The following is a 14,568-nucleotide window of genomic DNA, read 5'->3' on the forward strand; positions in this document are numbered from 1 at the left end:
CAGGAGTCTCTCTCCGCCCTGTCTTAGAGATGCTGAGAAATGGAACCTCCTTCTGCTCTTCCCAGAGCAGCGGCTCCATCCCCGGGGGGGGGGGGGGACTCTCTCCCAGTGCTGCTCACACTTCTAGCCTCCCTTTCATAGGCAACCAGGGCAGACCCTGCTTCGGTCACGCTTGGGACCACCAGACCAGCCCCCCTCTCATGAGGGTCCTGAGGGGTTCCGCCTCCCCCCCGTCTATCCCTCCCTCCCTCCCTCCCACCCCCCCACCCAGTCTTGGGGGGGGGTTGTCTGCCAACCAGGAGGGCTCACACAGCCTTCCTCGGAAGAAGTCTATTCAGACGGATGAGGATGCTTGGGCTGTTTGCCCTGCGGATTAATGCGCCTGCCTCTAGCTATACTCCCGCTGCCTGCAAACGGCATTGTATACAAAACCAGAAAGCTTTCAGCAAGCTAATAGGTCATGTGCTCTCTTAAGAAACACAGTTTTCTTCATTGGGAATTTTATCGTTACAAGCAATTACGGAAATCATTTTCATGTTTTACAAATCAGTGCCTAATAACCAGGACACTGGTACGCCACACGTGCCACGGAGAAACAGAGATACGGAATCTCATTTAACACGATAACCGTCTTGCCAGACCAGTAATCTTAATAGCAAACTCGCGCTTTTTTTGACATTTCTAATTATGAAGATACTCTCATTCCTCGGAGACAAATCACAAATTATTTCTGTGCTTTACTGGAGCATGTGAGCCGACTGTTTTCCCCACTGACTCATAGGCATACACAAACAACACTTAAAAGTAACAGTACATTCATTAAAGCAGAATTAGAATGAATTCCCCATTAAAAATACCTATCACACCACTTAACAGCTAATTAGTTCATCACAATCAACAATGTCACAGTGAATATTCAATGACCTGAGGGGGGATCGGCTATTGACTGGATGCAAGAGGGGCCTCCTGCATGTACTCTAAGCTGCACCGGAGCTGCAGCTTTGCAAGTGCTGACCCTCTTCTTACATTTGGCAGGAGGAGAGCAGCTGGCCCTCGCCCGGCCCAGCCCAGCCTCCTCCCTCCAGTGGCTGGAGTCTGACTCGTGATCCTTTTTACTGTGAGCTCTTTGGGGACCGAGGAACATCTTCAGGCCCTTTTGTGGCACACCGTTTGGGAATCCGCCCGGCCAGCTGGGCGGCTCCCTCGTATTTAGCAGGGGGAGAGCAACTGGCCCTGTCCAACCCCAGCATAGCATCCATCAACCTTTTTTGCTGTTGCTGAAAAATGGTATATAAATAATGGAAAGAACAACAACCCTGAGAGAGTTTAAATGGTCCAGCCACACAACTGCTACCAATATTTATACACTGCTTTTCAACAAAAGTTCCCAAAACATTTACATAGCAAAATCAATACCCGTATTTACCTGAATCAAAGACGACTCTGAATTTAAGACGGCCCCCTTAAAAAGCAGAGGTTAAATACTGGCTAGACCTGCATTTACTCCAAAGGAAGAGGACTCCGAATTCAAGATGACCTCCGGATTTCCAATATCAAAAAACTGGGGGGGAAACCTTGTCTTGTTTTCACCTAGTCTCAATGAAATACGCTAATGTGATGGGTCCCTGTTGCCAAAGGGCTCACGACCTCAACAGAAACGCAAGGCAGGCACCCAAGAGCCCCTGGAGGGATGCTCAGAGGCTGCAGAGGAATGCCAGGGTCCGAGGGACGCTGGAAGCCCCACCCCAGCAAGCCTCTCAGGGTCACAAGAGCGTTTGGCCCATCATGGCAGGCGTCGCCTCCGTGATCGGGAAGCTGGGACCCCCCATCACAGTAATGGCGCCCGCCTCTTCAGATGGGTGCTGCTGGAACCCCCATGGGTGAGGGGGTGAGTGACACACGCCAGGTGGGAGGAAGGCTGCCCTCAGGGGGAGGGCTGGCCTGCGGAGGGGAGCGGCAAGGGGGCCACGGCGGCACATCCGACCCCGTCCGAGATGCTGGACGCAGGTCTTTCCCACTCATGTCTGAACGAGGTGACAGTCCCACAAGAATCTAACCACCACCTTCTGCATGAGATCTAACCTGTTTCATGATTCTTGAACTGCAACATTCTGTTTTGGGTTAGTACTTGTAGATATTTACACACAATGCAGGGTGTTTCCATGACCATTCAGGATATTTACATAAGCTGAATAGTTGCTTTTAACTCACAGAATCAAAGCCTGCGCACTAGTATTGGCCAGCGGAGTGATTTTAGACAACACGGCTCTTAACAAAACGTCTGGGGTATTCCTCTATGCACATTGCGGCATATAAAGCAATCCTAGGAGTTGGTTTTCCTGCGGGGTGTGTGTGTGTGTGGGGGGGGTCTCTCATTTCTTGTTCGAGCAGATGGCAATGGAATTCCAGATTAAATTGTACCACATCCTGACAGATGCTCCTCAGATCACTCTTTCAGGGAACTAATTGGAATAACTAAGATATCTGACCCAATGTGAAAAAGTGAACATGTACACAAGTGTTGCTATTAAAAAGATGTCTATATCCACTGCAGATTTTTAGCCGGCCAGCTAAACTCTGGGCAAAGCATCCTTGGATCACACAGGATCCCTGTTCATGGCCGACAGACCAGTCGGACCCTGGCACGGTCCACTTTGCATAAAAGCCCACGTCTAGGCAGCGATCCCAGGGCCAGGTGGGGGCTCTGGAGCTGAAGGGCACCAACCGAGGGGGTCACAGTCAGTGTGCCCCTCCGGGAACGGGGATTCCTAGAGGGAGTTGACTACAACTCCCATCCTCCCCAGGCAGAGGCCGCTGCAGCTGGGGACGCTGGGAGCCGCAGTCAACTCCCTCTGGGACTCGCTGGTCATGGTGTGTCTGGATGGGGCTTCACACGGGGAGCATCGTGAGTCGGAAGACGGCAACCTGGCCGCCTTTGGGCCTGTCACCAGCCGGGCTTGCAGCTCCAGCTGGAGCGGGTCTCCGCTCTTCAAATTAACTAGCACCACCACCTTGCACAAAAGGAAGCTCCGTCAGCCAGATTCAAGTTGGCTTCCCCAGACTCTGATCCCCCCTCATCCACTTTCGGCTTCTAATCCTTCCGTGCCCACAGGTACTTGTGCTTTGAACTGTGATCTCCAAAGCATTAGAGCCTATATGCATTAACGGGGAAGGCGACGATATGGAGGCATACAACAAACTCCAGAGATACTGCAAACCCAAATGGGACTGATCAAGGTATGGGGCTCAAATGAGAGTGGCAGAATCGTCTTCATCGATCTCATCCCTAGTTCCGCTCTATGTCAGCAGTATTACTAGCCTGGCTGATCAATAACGTAGCCCTTTCCCTCTCTCTGCAGGCCAAGGAAGCAGGCGTGGAGTGGGGCTCCACCCCCAGCGTGCAGGGGGCAGCACATCCAAAACAAACAGGAAGCTAAAAGAACGGCCCCCTTGCTAAGCAGGATTTGCCTTGGTTTGCATTTGGATGGGCATCTGCATGCGAGCACGGCCTGCTGCCAGATATGGCCCTTAGGGCAGGGGCTACCAACCAGCGTTCCTCCAGACGTTGCTGAACTACAACTCCCAGCATCCCCAGCCACAATACACTAGAGCTGGGGATGCTGGGAGTTGTAGTTCAGCGACATCTGGAGGAATGCTGGTTGGGAACCCCTTGCTGTAGGGGAGGGGGCTGCAGCTCGTGGGTAGAGCACCAGCGCTGCGTGCAGAAGGTCCCAGGCGGCAGCTCCAGGGAGGGCTGGAAAATACTCCTGCCTGGACCCTTGGAGAGCTGCTGCCAGTCAGTGCAGACAATACTGCACTAGACCGACCAAGGGCCTGACTCGGCATTAGGCAGCTTCCTCTGTTCCTATGGGAAAAGGCTCTTCTTGGCAAACCTGACCGGCGACTAGGAAGGAGAAAGAAACCCCCCATTCCCAGCAAGCGTTTTCCCTGCACAAGTGGGTACTTCCGCCCCTTTCCGTGTCGTCCAAACCCCGAAATGTCGGGTTCTCAACGCCGGGTTCCCTGTGTCATCAGACATCCTCCGGCCAACCTCAAATCTAGAACGTGGGGGGGGGTGGGCAGCGCTGGCAACCTGACACTTGTGGGTTTGGACGACACAGGAAGGGGTGGGGGGAGGGCGGGCTCAGGTGGGTGTGTGTGGGGGGGAGCACAGTCTCATGGGGAACGGGTGGCTCTTCCCCACTCACCTGCCGCTGCTGTGAGTGAAGTCGTCCTCCGTGTTTCGCTGCTGCCTGTCTAGGTGGGGTGTGGCTGGGAAGAGGCATGGCCCCCCCCCGCCCCGTGGAACTCGACCGGCATCTGCATTTCTCTTCCTTAGTGAAACCTCTTTCCGTCTCCCAGTCAGATGATCTCCGTTCATTAGGTGGTCTTTGCTGTGTTGACTGCAGTCATCTTCCAAGCTGCTGCTTTTACGCGGCTATTCTTTCACGCCCCTCTCACTCCCTTTTACTGTGCTGTGTTGCTTTTATATTAATTGATGTAGAACTGGAATATATTCAACTTGGCAAGTAAACTTGGAAGCTTTTATGTGGAAAGGTGAAGAATAATTCAGTAAATAAAATAAATCTGGGAACTCACAGGGGTGAAGCACCACCACCACCACCACCGCGGGCAAGACACAAAGGCCCCCCCGCCCAGGCAGCATCTGAACAAGGAAAAGGGAAGCCCTGCGCCCGGGATCCCGAGGATGGGGAGAGGGAATTGAACGGCTCGTCTCCAAAGGCCTTCATACACCTGGCAGGGCTGGAGGAGGTACAGAGGAGGGCGAGCAAGATGGCCGCCGGGAGCACCTTCCTTACGGGGCAAGGCTAGAAGCAACCCCCGGGGCGCTTGGGTTTAGCAAAAAGGCAGCTAAGCGGAGACGTGACAGGGGTCTACACAAGGATGCATGATGGGAAGAGCGTGGAGGGAGCAGAGTGCTGCTCCTTCCCTCCCAGCACTGGCCACCCCATGACACTGGTGGCCAGGAAGCGCAGGGCCGGCAAAAGGGAGCCCTTTACCCACCAAGTGCATCCTTAGCCTACGGGATTCTCTGCCACGGGATCTGGCGATGGCCACGAGCTGGGAGGGTGTTAGAAGGAGCTGAGACAAATTCAGGGGGAGGGGAGGTCTCTCCGGGGCGCCTAGTCTGGCTGGCGACTTGCAGGGTGCCTCTCTCTCCCAGTTGCAGGGGGGCGGCAGCAGCAGGAGGGCGGGGGCCGGCCGTCACCATCCCTTGCCTGGGGGCGAAGCAGGAGGCTGGGCTAGATGGGCTTCCTTGGGGGCCCTGACCCAGCAGCCAGGCTGCTCTTCTGCCCCCGTGACTTGTTTCATGAGCTTGCCATGTCCACACAGTGCCAGTGCTGACGCCTCAATCATCTTCCTTATTGAGAGCCGGGGCCATTTTTAACTAGCAGGTCTGCCAACCACTTGCAGCTTTGCTTCTGTTTCTGAAAAGGAGCGTCTGGGTGCCGTTTTAATTGCTAGGCGTTTCCACTGACCCACCCCCTCCTGCTTGGATGGTTTTGTGCCAACCACACTGAAGGTCTTTGGGTTTTGTTTGTTGGGTAGTTAGTTAGTTAGTTAATTATTAAAATACCTGCTTTTTTATATTCAAAACAACACAGATTAGTTTCTGCCCTTCAAAAAGAGAGAGAAGAAAAGCAAAGGTGGATGTCAGCCGAAAGAGACTGCAAGTAAACGTGTGCCTCAGAGCAGTGGGAGAGGAGTGGAAACGGGACCAATTTACTTTTGGTATATTACTTGTCAGATGGCGCCATGCAATATAATTTATGGTGTGACATTTCCAACAGCAAATACATTCTCGCATAAGCAATTAACGCTGGCTCTTTTGGCAGGCTTTAGAAGATTACTCAGAGGGCGTGAGCGGCGCAAAGCTGCTCCGGCACATGCATGATAAAAGCGCCCCTTTCCCCCTTGGCCAGCTCCAGGGGAGGCTGGGACACGCATCCAAGGCCCCGCTTTCTGCAGCCCTCCTGGGGTCCTCCCACCCTGCCTCATTCCCCCAGTGGGAGGGTCCAGGGTGCTCAGGAAGCTCGGAGGAAGCAGCCTTCCTCCCAGCCAGCCCATCGAGCTCTCCCAGTCCTGCCCGGAGAATTCAAGGCTGGCCGGACGCTCCGCCCCACCCGCCTCTCCTGCCAAGGGGCTCCCTGGGCCCCGGCCGGGCTCCTTCCTGGTTCTCCAGGATGCCGATGAGCAGCAGCCGGGACTCCCCCAAGGAGACCCCATTTCCCATCCAGAACAAACAGACGTCTTGGAGCAGGTTCCTCTCCCTGCTGAGCCACGGAGGACTGTGAAGGAAGGTGTTGCCCCCCCCCCCCACACACACCCCCACACTCCGCCCTCCCTCTCTAGCGCGAGTTGGCGGGCAAGGAGTCCGAGCCACCCGGCCCGGCCCGGGGATACTCTCCCAGCTCCAGAAGGCTCCACAGTGGGGACTCCCGATTCCTTCAGACAAGGGTGGCCCCGGCTGCCGGGTGCCCAGCGAGGGAGGGAGGGAGGCTGCTCCAGTCGCTGGCCGGCAGCCGGGCCAAGCGATCCAGCAGGACTCCCACGGAAACTAAGAGGACAAGGAGACGTGCCCCACGGATTTCAGAAGGACTGCCGATGAGTAACTTAGTGTGGATGTGGGCCAGTGGCTGGAGCAGCCGTGTGTGTGTGTGTGTGTGTGTACATATACACACAAAAACACACATTTCAGTGAGACAGTCAGGGAGACAGGCCACTCGCCACCCACAGGCTCCCATCCACACTGAGTTCCCCATCGGCAGTCTCCAGCAGAGGAGGAGGAGGAGGAGGAGGAGGGTCTCCTGTAGGCCCCCCCCCGGTTGGCGCCAGCCTGCCCCTCCTACATCAGAAGCAGCCCCAGAAACTGCCTCAAGCCCCCCCCCCAGGAGAGGGCCCCCCCAGTCTCTCACCGCAGAGCTGCAATCGCCCGAGAGAAGAGGGACGCGGCCCTCGGACCGGAGGCGACGACACGCCCCAGCCCAGAGCGCCCCACAGCGGCCGAGAAGCTGCCCAGCCAGCCGGGGGGCTTTGCCCCCCACGGGCCGTTCCGTCCGAGGCGACCCCAAGAAGAGCGTCCCTCTTCCAGCAGAGGGCTGCTGCCCTTGGCCCCACTCGCCCCGTGGCGGCGGCTTCTTCCAAGGCAGGTCCTGATCAAGGGGATTAGCGGCAACGACACCAAGAGGAAAACACAGGCCTGGATAATCTTCTAAACACGGCACAGTCGATATATCTTTAATAGGATCCCTCTAATCCAATTAAAGCTCATAGGAAGTCATATCTCCAACTCCATGCTGCAATGTGATTTGCCCTGTCTCTGCTACATGCTCGTTAATGGGCTATTTTCAGCAGCGCATCCTTTCCTTTGGAGCCGCTGTCTGTAATCGGAAGGAACGGCCACCACTGGCCTGGCCCCTAAGACATGGCCCTTCCCCAAGGTCAAAAGCGCTGCTTCTTCCTACAGATGCTGGAACATCTACGCTGAGACAACTGCTTGCCCTTCATAGGAAAACAGGGAGCCACCTCTCGCTGAGTCAGACCTTTGGTCCCTCTGGCGCAACGCTCTCTACACGGACTGGCAGCGGCTTCTCCCAGGTTCCCGGCAGGAGTCTCTCCCAGCCCTGACCTGGAGATGCTGCAGGCGACACGGATACTCCACCACCATTGAGCTACGGCCCCATCCCTGGCAATGCTCACGTGTAGTCACCCTTCCAAATTCATACCCAAGTGAACTCTGCTTAGCAAAGGGGGTAGGAACAGAGGAACACAGGAAGCCGCCACAGACTGAGTCAGAGCCTTGGCCTGTCTAACTCAGTACTGACTACACAGACTGGCAGCGGCTTCTCCTGTCCCAGACCTACAGAGATTAAGGGCTGATTCTCACGACCAAAACTGGGACTGGAGCCACATCTAGGCAGGCTCCAAGCCCTGTGCAGACGCCCGAGAAACGAGCAGGTGTTGGCCAAAGGGAAGGACCATGTGCCGGCAGCCGGGCCAAGCGATTCATCAGGACTCCCACGGAAATTAATAGACGTGCCCCATGGATTTCAAAAGGCCTGTTGACGAGTCACTGAGTGTGGCCGACCCCCTCCGTGTGTCCTGCACGGTATCAAAGGGGCAGGGAAAGCAGGCCCGGCCCGGAGCAGAATGAGGCTGGCACACGGTCACTTGCCCCAACACATCGCTCTTGCTTGCGAACAGTGGTCCCCTGCCATTTTCCCCATCCATGTGCAGCATGAGATTTGCTCTGGGCGGCGGCAGGACCCAGGCAGTGTGCGCACGTGACGTACCTGCGCACGCCTTGGAGGGAAGACTGCTTGGGAGAGCTGGACTCTCCTCCGACTCGGATTCTGGCTGTGAGAAGCAGCCTCGCACCTCTGCGCAGAGCAGGCTGCTGGAAGGGGCATCGGCCCATCGGTGTCCACAGCCGCGCACAAACGTGATCGCCGCGCAGTGCACGCTGGGCCCCTTCCTGTGCCGCTGAAGCTGTTAGCAGGAGCCCCTGGGTAGTTTTTGCAGAGTAACCCAAACTCTGCAGAAACCTGGCAGAGCTTGAGAGAGAAACCTTGCCGGGTCCAACGAAGAATTAGTGTGACTCCAGATCAAGAAAGGGCTTTTTACAAAAGAAGCCAGCCCTACAAGTATTTAGTGGTGCCATAATTGCATTGCCCCAGTATGAGATCCCCAAGGAACAGGCGGGCTTTGCACCAGAAGGCACATCTCTGCACTTCTGTGAACCCCAATGGGCACTGCTTGCAATTCCATATGTGCCTGCTGAGGACCATACGATGGAGTCGGGCACAGTTAATTTGCTATCAGCGGGAGAGCAGGAATTAATGCCAAGTATGAGTTTGCGGGGCTATCAATTATCCTCAGAGAGGGGACAAGGCAGGAAGCGCTTGACGTGCCAAGGCAAGTGGCCACAGCAGAAGCGCAGCTCATCTCTGTGATCAAGGTGGGGGACCAGAATGAGAGCGCCAGCGCGGTCTCCCTCTCCCCAGCTCTGCAGGAGCTCACGTTTACTACGGCACTGAGCTTTACAGAGGAAGCTGCCTTGTTCAGCGTCCGGCCACTGTCAACACTGACTGGCAGCAGCGGCTCTCCAGGGTGTCAGGTAGGAGTCTCAGGTCCCAGCCATGCCTGGAGATGCTGCTGCCGCCACCAGGGAGTGAGCCTGGGAGGACCTTCTGCAGCCAAGCAGCGGCTCTGCCCCTGAGCGACGACCCACCCCCCTAAGGGGGACAGATATCTTGCGGGGCTCACACAAGGTAACCCATCCAAATGCAAAGCAGGCCAGACCCTGCTTAGCAAAGGGGGCAATTCAAACTCGTGACCACAAGACCCGCTCTTCCCCTGCAGACGGCACTTCGAATCGGGTACGGCCGGGGCCTCCAGCTCTCTCTCTCCCCCCTTTCTTTTGGGGCTGCACGATGCATTCTGTAGTAGCCCCCATACTCCGTCAAGACGAGGGCCTTCAAACAAAGAGTCACGTTGGTTTAGAGGCGATCATGGATTATAGCCATGGGCTTCCACGATCGCAGCTGCAAACCTTTCTGAGACAGCAATCCCAGAGGCGGAAATGGCTGGACTCTGAAGCCTGACCTACCAGCAAAAAGTGTCCACAGGGTACCCTACTAGTGTATACTCAGTTCAGTTTCATTTCAGTTTCCTCTGAACACAAGTGTCTCTTCTGGGTAAAAATCAAAGGCAATAAAATGAGGTGAGGTTTGTTTAAGGCAGCAATGTCAAACAAACAAAAACAAACCCCCCCACATATTTTCTTGTTTTGTTTTTACCCAGAAGAGACTCCTTTCAGGTGAATTTGGTGAAATGGAAGCGATTTCAATAATGTAACACAATTTTATTTATGTCTTTTCCCGCTCTTCCACAAAAGGATATATTTATACCCCTCTCTGCCTCTAAAGAGCCCAGAGCAGTGTCCAAGGTTATATTTCAGTTCTGCTTAGAACTGGGAAACTGCAGTGTGAAAATTAAAACTGCAGGACACCACATCCATGACAGATTTTATTTATTTTTTACATTTACATCCTGCTTTTCCTCCAAGGAGCCCAGAGCAGTAAACATAGTTATGTTTACCCTCACAACAGCCCTGGGGGGTAGGCCAGCCTAAGAGAGAGGTTTCTGGCCCCTAGTCCTAGGCTGGCCATGAGTTTCATGGCTTTCAACTTGGGATTTCAACTTGGGTCTTCCCAGTCCGAGTCCAACACTCTGACCACTACACCACACTGGCTCTCTGAGAGCCAATTTTGTGCCCAAACAATGACTCTGGTTTGATCGATTGACTGAGTGCCTCAAGTTGGTGTCAACTCCCAGCGACCACCACCACCATTTTGAATTCTGTCTCACTTTGCTTGCATTCCCCAAGACGACACAATTTCAGAATGTAGGGAAGGATCCTTCACGTTCCATAATTCACCCTTTCAAAACGGAAATCTACACGTTTGGACGGATGGGGAAGAGAGAGCCCTGTTCCCCACACACCGCCCCCCCCCCCCGTCTCTCTGGCATGGAGACTCTGAGCGGATTCACTGGATTAGCCATCTCTTCGCCTAATCAAAAGGCAACATGGAAGAGCAGCAGCATTTATTCCCCAACTTATTTATTCAGCTCCTTCCACTGGTTTTTTCCACGTCCAAAATGAGCAGCCGCCCTTTGCCTGCTAGGACACCCTGCTTGGACCCAGAGCTGTGAAATTTCCCACACCATCAGCAGAAGGGAGGCGACATCTCAGCGACCGGAAGGGCCCCCGCCCGCCCCGCCCCGCCCCATATGACGTGGCCAAGCACTGTGGCCTCCTGCAGGGAACCTCCTCCGAGCCCCCCCCCCACACTGGATTCAAGGGTGTGAGGACCTCGAGGGATGGAATCTTCTTTGCCAAGGTGGGGAAAAAACCCCATGCGCCCCCCCCGCCCCCCTGGGAGGAGGCTTGCGCGTTGCCAGCTGGGCTCTGTTTTTAGCACCAGGTGAAGCTGGTCCTTTTGATCACTTCCGCTCCACACCTCACCTACTTAATGTGTCTGCAGAAGTGTATTTAACTCCCCCCCCCCCGCCCTGTTGCTGTTCTTTTAAATCCGATGTGATGTTTGTTTAATGTACGGGAGATGTCAAGCTGCTCTGAAAATCCTTGCACTACAGAGCGGGTTAGAAATCCTGGGCAGCATCCAGTCACGACAAACACCAATCAACTCAATGCAGCCAGTTTGTCATGATGGTCCAAAGTCCCCCTGGATTCAATGGATGTTGCCCATTGTATACAAACAAGTCAATAAAAAACTAAGGCAGTATCCCCCCCCCCCCGGCCCTTTAATAAGCTGTTATTAAATAATAGTAAACAAACAGCGGGGTTTATTTACATCCACATTTCAGCAAATTGGTCATTCCCTATAATCAGGGCCGGGATCAAGAGCGGTTTCAGTACTGGGGGTTATTCCGTTGTCACCAGAATGGCGCATTCATGGGGGGGGGGAGCAGGCTGTAAAACTAAGCAAGACAGGACCCCCCTCCTTGCACAATAAAGGGGGTTTTCAGTCACCATTCCAGGAAGGGTCCCCGCCTCCCAACGGGACCCTCGAGCACAGCAGGAGGCGGCCTCAAGGTCCTCTCCCCCGTCCCCGAAAGACCTCACCCGGCTGCTCCAGGTGGGCTGGGCTGCTGCCCCCAAGCACTCCCCGGAGGGCCACGTTTTGTGGCAAGGCCCACCGACCACACCTCCTCTCCAGGCAGGCCCCAGCCCTGCCCCCACAAAGCCCCCCGCTTGCTGCCGCTTCTCCCCGGGAGGGGGGGGGGGCTTACCTTCCAGGGGGCAGAAGCGGGCCACTTGCTCCGGCATCAGCTTCCCCTGCTTGTGCTGACAGAAGACCTCGGCAATCTCCTGCCGGCAGGGCTTCGACTTGGCCCGGGACAGCGCGGAGAGGGCCTCCTTGCCCGAGAGCTCACACGTGGGCTGCGGTTCCGGCGAGCTGCTCCCGCCCTTCTTCAAGGGCTGCTGCCGGGGAGGCCGGTGCCCCTCTCTCCCCCGGCGGCTGCTGCTGCTGCTCTTGGGGTCGCCGTGGGGCAAGATCTCGTTCACGTGCTTCCCCAGGAGGACGGCAGCATTCTCCTTCCCCTTCCCCTCCTGCCCCTCTCTCCTCCTCAAAGGCTCTTTCTGCTTGCCGACAAGCTTCTGCCCCAGTTCTGGCTGGTGCTTCTGCTTCTGCGTCCTGGGAGAAAAGTTGCTGTTATCGACGTTTTCAAAGTCCTTCGGAACCGAGTTTTCGTTATTGCTGTCTGTTCGCATTTTCTCCTTCGGTCGGTGCGGGAAATAGCCATCCTGCAGGAGGAAGAGGGAGACAGAATATTGCCACCATACGTGGTTCTGAGCTGGCTGGACAAGCGGACAGGCTCCAGTAACCCCCCTTGCCAGACTCTGGCCCTCTGGCCCTGCCGGATACGACTCCGACTATTTACAGGCTGCTTATCAATGAAGAAGGAAGGAAAAAAGACCCGGCTCCCTTCTTGGGCCAGCTCTCTTCTTTCCCCCAAAGGCGGCGAAACGGACGCTCTGTTGCCCTAAGCAATGCGCCAACCTCACAGCTGAGTTCGGAGGGGACTCGAGAAGAACTAGTTTGTGGACGGCAAAGAACATGACGGGGGAGGGAGGATTCTGCTAGACGCTAAAGACCTCTCAAGGTGAGGTGAGGCGAGGTGACTCATAAATGTTGTGCGTTTATTGACCAATTAAGGAAGCTTGCTTGACATTTTCAAACTCATCCAGAACATGGGCCAGACTCCTCCTGGGAAACACTGGATTTGGGGATAAGGGCAGACATGCCCGGCTAGTTTTCCCTCCCAGGACCACGGGTGGGGAGAGAGCTCAGGACCAGGCCGGCTGCAACCTGCAAGGGAGACGGCCCTGCGCACCTCCCTGCACACGTGGGGGCCTCACACCCAGCCCAGCTCCTGGCCGGGAGGGAAGAGAAGGGCCGGGCCGGGCTGCTGGGAGGCTGGAGGAGGCTCCTTTGAGGCCTCTGGAAATACGCCAGTCAAGCCACAGGGCCACCGTGTCCTCTGACTGCACACTTCCAGTCTGGCGGACGGGGAGCCCCGGCTGCCCTCGCATGACTGAGCTTCTGTGCAAAAGGGAGACGCAGGATGGATGGATGGCCCGATCAGGCTGAGGCAGGAGCGGGAAGGCCCCTGCCCCCTCAGTCACCCCACAGCAGTGATGACGACTGAGCAGGGAGCCCAAGGCAGTCCCCACTCAGATCAGGACGCTTCCAAGTGGGATCTCCCCGAAATACCTCCTTGTGCTGCTCGTAGGGACATAGGAAGCTGCCATCTCCTGAGTCAGACCACTGGTCTTTCGAGCTCAGCAGCAGGCAGGAGTCTCTCTCAGCCCTATCTGGAGATGCCGCCAGGGAGGGAACTTGGAACCTCGATGCTCTTCCCAGAGCGGCTCCATCCCCTACTAAGGGGAATCTCTTCCAGGGCTCACACTTCTAGTCTCCCCTTCATATGCAACCAGGGCAGACCCTGCTTAGCTAGGGGGACCAGTCATGCTGGCTACCACAAGACCGGCTCTCCTCTTCTGAGCTGCACATTTCTGCAGCCAAAGCAGCAGACCATTTGCCACCCCACCTGAGCACACCTGTCTGGCAGGAGCAGCCTGCTCCTTCCCATGCTGGCCAACGTGGGATGACTCAGAAGGAAAATATATGGCACCAGGGGAAGGAGAGGGGAGGAGGAAAACATCCCCCTGGCCGCATTAGGGGAACCAAACACACAGAAATGCCGCTCCCATGCTGTAAACAAAGAAACATTCTGGATTGTTCCTGCAAATCCCTCCGTACCAGATGGCGGAAACATACGGGGCGGGTGGTGGCGGCAGGGAACAGGAAACTAGGAAGCTGCCTCCTACTGAGTCAGACCCTTGATCCATTGAGCTCAGTACTGTCTACACTGACTGGCAGCAGCTCTCCAGGGTTTCAGGCAGGGGTCTCTCCTCGCCTGACCTGGAGATGCTGCTGCTGCTGCCGCCGCCGCCAGGGAGTGAACCTGGGCCCTCCTGAAGGCAGAGCAGATGCCCCCAACGAGCTCCAGCCCCACTCCCAAGCGGGAGGTCTCAGACAAGAGTGTTTTCTCTCATCTTTGGACTCCGACCATGGAAAATCCTCCTCCCCAGAGTCTGAAGATGATTCATCTGCTCCCCTGGGCCCACATTCTAACTGCTGGCTGCGATTTTGAGGCAAATGTTATGACTCCATTTTCAAGGAAAGCAAGTAAAAAGGCCAAATCTTCCACTCCTAGTCATCAAAATGAAGAGTCGAATAGTGGAGCTGGAAGGGACCTTGGAGGTCTTCTAGTCACCGCAGAAAACCATTGCAGCCTCTCTGACAGAGAGCCTGCATGAGGCAGAGGGTTCCACTGTCAAGCAGCTCTTACTGTTGGGAGAATTTGTCTAATGTCGAGCCTGAATCCGCTTCCTTGTCATTCCAACCCACCGGTTCTAGGCCTTGCCCTAGTTCTACAAGGTCTATTGATCCA

At 55.6% G+C, this 14,568-nt stretch overlaps 1 protein-coding gene across 1 annotated transcript in view; it reads right to left on the reverse strand.

Annotated features, from left to right (window-relative positions):
* The window catches only part of XYLT1 (xylosyltransferase 1), a 141,217-nt gene that overhangs the window by 50,922 nt on the left and 75,727 nt on the right, over positions 1 to 14,568 (reverse strand). The window contains exon 3 of the mRNA XM_053276103.1: positions 11,839 to 12,355. Coding sequence (XP_053132078.1) covers positions 11,839 to 12,355 — 517 coding nt within the window. The remainder of the gene's footprint in view (positions 1 to 11,838; positions 12,356 to 14,568) is intronic.

Source organism: Hemicordylus capensis, chromosome 13 (genome assembly GCF_027244095.1).
Source record: "Hemicordylus capensis ecotype Gifberg chromosome 13, rHemCap1.1.pri, whole genome shotgun sequence".
Classification (NCBI taxonomy): domain Eukaryota; kingdom Metazoa; phylum Chordata; class Lepidosauria; order Squamata; family Cordylidae; genus Hemicordylus; species Hemicordylus capensis.